The sequence below is a fragment of the Coffea arabica genome, chromosome 5c (assembly GCF_036785885.1).
Source record: "Coffea arabica cultivar ET-39 chromosome 5c, Coffea Arabica ET-39 HiFi, whole genome shotgun sequence".
NCBI lineage: Eukaryota > Viridiplantae > Streptophyta > Magnoliopsida > Gentianales > Rubiaceae > Coffea > Coffea arabica.
In genome coordinates this window covers 5,473,404-5,479,403 of record NC_092319.1, presented here as the reverse complement: position 1 = coordinate 5,479,403, position 6,000 = coordinate 5,473,404, and the positions used below count along the sequence as shown (strand labels likewise).

Sequence of the window (6,000 nt, the reverse complement as noted above, 5' to 3'; positions counted from 1 at the left end):
ATTGCAATATAATGTAGGCCACACCGTGCTATTGACCGACCCGGCTGAAGACGAAGAAGCCATTCGCAAAGGTTAATCTCCTCCGCGACACCGCCTAACTTTATCTCAGCGAAACACAAGGACACGGCGCTCCCACGGTGTCGACGGACAGCAGCTTTAACAAGAATTTGGGGGTTGGAGGGAATAGGTTTTCGCCAACAGTAGTCAACACATTTGTTTGCTTATTTGGGTGTGGATGAGGTTATTGCTTGGTTCAGTACTTGGAGTCTCCCATCATGTATAGTTGATGTTTCGGAACGAATACAATAAATATGAATAATCTCACTATCCTCCCCTGAGGTTGATTTAAATTTCAGTGGCATCCCATCCCATTTAACACAAATTTCACTGACCTCCCTTACTGTATTGCGTTTTTTGGTAACAACGCAGTCCAAATCTGATTACAATATTATTTTCATGCGTGAGAAGGTATTTTTATTCCATGGATGCCCCTTTGGTCCTTGTATTGGTAGAAGATTGAAAGAAGAATAAATTATTAGAATGATTACTAAAGTTGAGGGGTTATAAGTACAAAAACATTTTTTTGTAAGCACCGGATGTGCCAGGAAAAATGCCGAGTTTGACAAATTTTAAGTGAACTAGTAGGTTATCTATTTAACATAAAATAAGTAAGTAATTAAACTAATTAAATGCAAGCGAGAGAGAACTAATTAAATGGAAGAAACTCGTAATAGAGGAAACCTATGCAAAACGAATATTAGTCTATCAGCTTATAAATTGTACTCACGTAAACTAATTGACAATTCCAAAAGCTGGTTGGTAATTACATTTAAGGACAATAACAGAAATTTAATATGTAATGAAGGTGATTAAAAAATTATTGCTGCTAGGCGGCAATAGAAGAAGTAATTTGGCGCCAATTTTTGAAAGTTAAATTTATGTATTTAACATAAATTGAATATGTGAAAGTTAAAATAAGAAAACGAAATTGCGCATGACATACCAGCTCTATATGGCAAACATTGTACCTTCTTTGTATGGGAAACATACCAGCTCTTTATAGGAAATATTGGTTAAATAGCGGACGGTGGAAAACTAGTATGTTTTGAACCAAATTTTTGTGGCAAACATACTAGCTCTTTATAGCAGCAACTACCGGCCAAGACAGAACTAGTATGGTTTTTATTTCACATAACAATAATTATATGACGGTTTAGGAAAATTTGAACAAACAACGCATACTATACCAGCTCTTAAAAATAAAGTGGCATGTTTTGTAGTACGTTAAGTTTCAGATTTTTTTTTGGAAACATACCGAAAGTTTTATAGGGAACAAGGGTTTTGTAGCGGACGTAACTTGTAACCTAGTATGTTTTCAATTCAATTATAGTATTTAATTTTATTAGTTTTATAACAAAAGTATTACTGCTGGAAAAGCCTCACCAAATCGTGGTCCCAGTCTGTAAAGTATCACTTTGTAGTATAAGACCAGCTCTTTATGGTCTTCCTGCATTATAATAACAGAGTACCCTTTTTCCATAAATAAATATATTTATCGGATAATATAAAAAATAAACTCGATTTACAATAAAACTGATGCTCTTTATGGCTCTCCTTTATTATAAGAAAAGAGTACCCATTTTTTCGATTACAAATTTATTTATCGGATTAAATGAAAATAAACAAGTTCTTGAATAAAACGCGAGCTCTTTTTGGCTATCGTCCATCAAATATCCATTTCATGATTTTTCCATAAGCTAATTCGGGGGAGGTTTCTGAGGGTATCCCTTATAATATATGTGTATATAATATTAATAAATTATATAAAAACATAATTACAATTGTTAATATCAATAGATTGTAATCTGCTGCCAAAGTAATTTGGCTTCCGCATAACCCGATTCGGAATACACGCTCCAGTACCGAAACGGGTTGATTTCCCAATATGTAAATCGGGTTTGCCTCATGATGATACGCCCGTCCCCGCCACATCAATTATCCCACAAAAAGCTTGTCTTACTTGAACTTCTCATCCTTTTTCCTGTTTAGCCCATCAACGCCTCCGCCGTTGTGTCAACACACTGAACAGTGTCGGTTTAAACTTCCCCCCCCCAAAGTGTGGAATTTCGAGCGTTACAGACGAAAAACACCAGCTCTTTATGGCATTTACCCAAACATTTGTCAACACCAGCTCTTTGTGCGCCTTCTCAATTAATGGGTTCGGGTTACGACCCCATTAATGGCAGCATACGAGGAGTCAGTCTGGACAAGTTTGAAGGACGCGACCTTTTGGTTGCCATTTACCCCGTTCGTGGCAGCATACGAGGAGTCAGTGTGGATATATATCGGACGCGACCTTTTGGTTGCCATTTACCCCGCCCGACCTGGCTGCCAAATCTGTGCTACCGGCTTCTACGAGTTGGTTGACGACCACAGGTACGAACTAACCCTCCCTGTTTATCACTGTGGAACCTCCTTTGCTATGCGATTAACGCCCGTAAATTTACGATGTACGTGTAGTTCATGACTGTTCATCTTCCCTTGCTATCGGTGTATTGTTACGGTTCTGATGAATTGACCGTATTGACACATACGTTGGTTGGTTTGAAAAAATGTTACGGATGACAGTTTTTTGACGACAGAATGTTGCGTCGTTTGCAGGAGAAGTCGCCACTTTCCCATTTCTGTTCGAACGAACGCTAAGGTTAGTCGGATGTCCAGAAACAGTGGGATATTACACCTGATCTATCATTTTTGGATTTTATGAGGAAGTAGTTTTTGTTTGAAGTTTACTCCATTGTTGGGGCTTTCAGGGATTCACTAAACTGTGCCCAGTAAAAGGAGTTAACCGGTCATGGCCAACGCACAAAAACGGAGTTCACGAACCTCCATCCTCTCCCTTCCAACCGAGGTGCTATCCGAGGTGCTTCAACGTGTCGCGTCTTCTTCATCCGCTGATCTTTTCCGGGCAAAACTGTGGTTCGTTCTGCTATGGATGATACAAACTGGAAGAGGCGTATTCTTGTTCCATTCTGTGCTTTTCGTTTTAGTTTAATGGATCATTTCTATTATTTTGCAGCTGTAAGTTGTTCAACGAAGTTTCCGAGTCAAAGAACATTTACCAGCGGATGTCCCTCGACAGGTTTGAAATCGTTCCGTGGCCAAAAAACCAGAAAGTGTCGAGGTTCTTGAAGAAGTGCAGACAAAGCAAAAATCCAGAAGCCTTGTACCGAAAAGGAGTGGTAAGTTGGGTTGCTTTGGAACGTAAGACGCAATAGTCATGGGAAAATTCGGTAATGTTTTAAATGGAATAGTAATGAACTAACATTCCATAACCATACTTGAGTTACAAAATTTCTACACCAAGCTCACATCATCTCTTTCATTTGAGCTTCAATGTGATTTTGGTCAGCACACTTCACCCAAAAGATTGGCGTACAACAGGTTACTGCAGCTTTGGGCCCCAGTAAATAACTGTTGTCTCGCCGCCACTGTTCTGCCTGCACTTTTAAACTTTTTGGTTACTCATACATTTCGCAAGACTGTAATATCAACCTTGGAACTGCTTAGGTTGATTTTTTTTCGGATAAGCACGAGGACTCAGCATTGGAAAACCTGGAAGAAGCTGCTAATTCAGGCCATGCCGATGCTGCATATGCGTTGGGAATAATTTACATCTTTGTTGGTGGGGACGGGTTAAAGCGCAAAGGTATGAGACTGCTCATGAAATCCAGACTTCTCCAAGGCAGAGTGAATCTTTGCCGTCAGAATTTGCGAGCGCTGCTGAGGATGATATGGGTCAAGAATCCTGTGTTTCTAAACCCAACGCCCATTTGTTGTGCCATGACACATGAGAGGAAAACATCTTCATGGCCTATGCATCCCGATGAAGTGGAGGAGAGTACATGTGAAGGGTGCGCTTGCGATGAGGAAATTCGAGCAATTTGTGCTGCCCTGCCATATCGTTAATGTGTAAGATTGAATGTTGACAACACATCGTTACGCTTTTTTTATGTTTGCCAACTGAATTGACCGCTACTTCTTACTCTCTTAATACTACTGGTATGAAAACATAAACAGCTTATCTTGGCCCTTGTATGTTCTGACATTTTCTCGACAAAACGCCGTTGTAGACAAACGTGTATGAAATGTAAGAATAAAGGATGATAGTTAGAAGGTAAAGAGGGAACTCCTCAGCAGTGATCTACGTGACGGATACTGTAGTGAAGTGAGAAGTTTACTAAGTACAAACGAAATGGTGGTTGATTAGATACTGCAAAACAATTTACTTATGCAAAAAAGGGTACTGTGTTCTTATAATGGAGGCAAGCCATAAAGAGCTTGTCTTTTAAGACAATGTGATACTACGATGAATAGACCACGATTTGATTTATGAAATTAATGGAAGAAAATTGCTGAATGATTTTGTCAACTTAATTAATTAATTATTATACATATTCATATAATGCATTATATAATTATGCTAATCTTTAATTTTATATTACTATATACACATATATATTATAATTATATGCACATATAAAATACATTTATAAATATATTTAAATAGTAATATGTAAATATATACTATAACAGTATTTATAATATACATTTATAAAAAATTTTAATTAATGTATAATATACTGTATAGTGATATAATATATTAGTATAATTATACAATGCATAACAAAAAATATATAATGATGACATAATTTTCTTTGCATAATTTGATAATCCAAATGGTGGTCCCAGTCTGTAAAGTATCACTTTGTAGTAAAAGACCAGCTCTTTATGGTCTTCCTGCATTATAATAACAGAGTACCCTTTTTTCCAGAAATAAATATATTTATCGGATAATATAAAAAATAAACGCGATTTACAATAAAAGTGATGCTCTTTATGGCTCTCCTTTATTATAAGAAAAGAGTACCCATTTTTGCGTAAACAAATTTATTTATCGGATGAAATGAAAATAAACAAGTTGTTGAATAAAACGGGAGCTCTTTTTGGCTATCGTCCATAAATTATCCATTTCATGATTTTTCCATAAGGACATTCGGGGGAGGTTTCTGAGGGTATCCCTTATAATATATGTGTATATAATATTAATTAATTATATAAAAGCATAATTACATTTGTTATTATATAGATTGTAATCTGCTGCCAAAGTTATTTGGCTTGCGCATAACCCGATTCGAATACACGCTCCAATACCGAAACGGGTTGATTTTCGAATATGTAAATCGGGTTTGCCTCCCCTCCACGCCCGTCCCCGCCTCATCAATTATCCCACAAAAAGCTTGTCTTTCGTGAACTTCTCATCGTTTCTCCTGTTTAGCCCATCAAAAGCTCCGTTGTTGTGTAAACACACTTAACAGTTTCGGTTAAAGCTTTCCCCCCCCTTTCTGAAATTTGGAGCTTTTCGAAAAGTTTTTCGCGGCAAGGTCGAAGAAGAAGTAGATTTATCGCGTTCGCTTCCTCTGTTGCTCAAAGTACTCAACAATTGAATCGCATCCCGGAGCAAGCATAGGCAGTAACATGGAGGCCTGTATGAGTCTTCCAGTGTATGCAGGCATGTGGGTCGACGTAGAAGCTCTCGCTGGTGAGTGTATTGATATCACGGAATATCTGAATGCCCAAAATTTGTTAAATTTGATGGCAAATAATGACAAGTGCTATGATGCGATGGTTAGGGAATTCTATGCTAACTGTAGGGCAAATAAGCAGAAGTCAGTTCTGCGTTCAGTCGTTAGGAATGTAGAAGTGTCAGTGTCTACCGAGGTTTTGTGTTCAGAGTTTGGGTTGGTTGACAGTGGATACACTGTTGACTATAAACGGATTAGCGCAAAGAATGTAGATAAGCTTGCTGTGAAGGGGTACAATGACCTAGAATTTCTTGGAGAGATTAGGCAAAATGGTGACAGAGTTATGAACACGGGGAAAAAAACTAAGTTTTATGCGCCGTATATGAAAGTGTTGCCACGGCTGTTACATCTGATA

At 37.9% G+C, this 6,000-nt stretch overlaps 1 protein-coding gene across 1 annotated transcript; it reads left to right on the top strand.

Annotated features, from left to right (window-relative positions):
- The first annotated feature begins 2,239 nt into the window (after positions 1-2,239).
- On the top strand, positions 2,240-3,969 carry LOC113705949 (putative F-box protein At1g67623). Its single transcript, XM_072049851.1, has 3 exons — positions 2,240-2,436; positions 3,080-3,242; positions 3,571-3,969. The coding sequence occupies exons 1-3, from the start codon at positions 2,240-2,242 to the stop codon at positions 3,967-3,969; spliced, it is 759 nt and encodes a 252-aa protein (XP_071905952.1).
- The last annotated feature ends 2,031 nt before the right edge of the window (positions 3,970-6,000 follow it).

Coding starts and splice junctions, on each gene's coding strand:
- LOC113705949 (XM_072049851.1), top strand. CDS start 2,240: ATGGCAGCATACGAGGAGTCAGTCTGGACAAGTTTGAAGGACGCGACC. Junction 2,437..3,079: donor GAGTTGGTTGACGACCACAG/GTACGAACTAAC, acceptor ATTATTTTGCAG/CTGTAAGTTGTTCAACGAAG. Junction 3,243..3,570: donor CCTTGTACCGAAAAGGAGTG/GTAAGTTGGGTT, acceptor GGAACTGCTTAG/GTTGATTTTTTTTCGGATAA.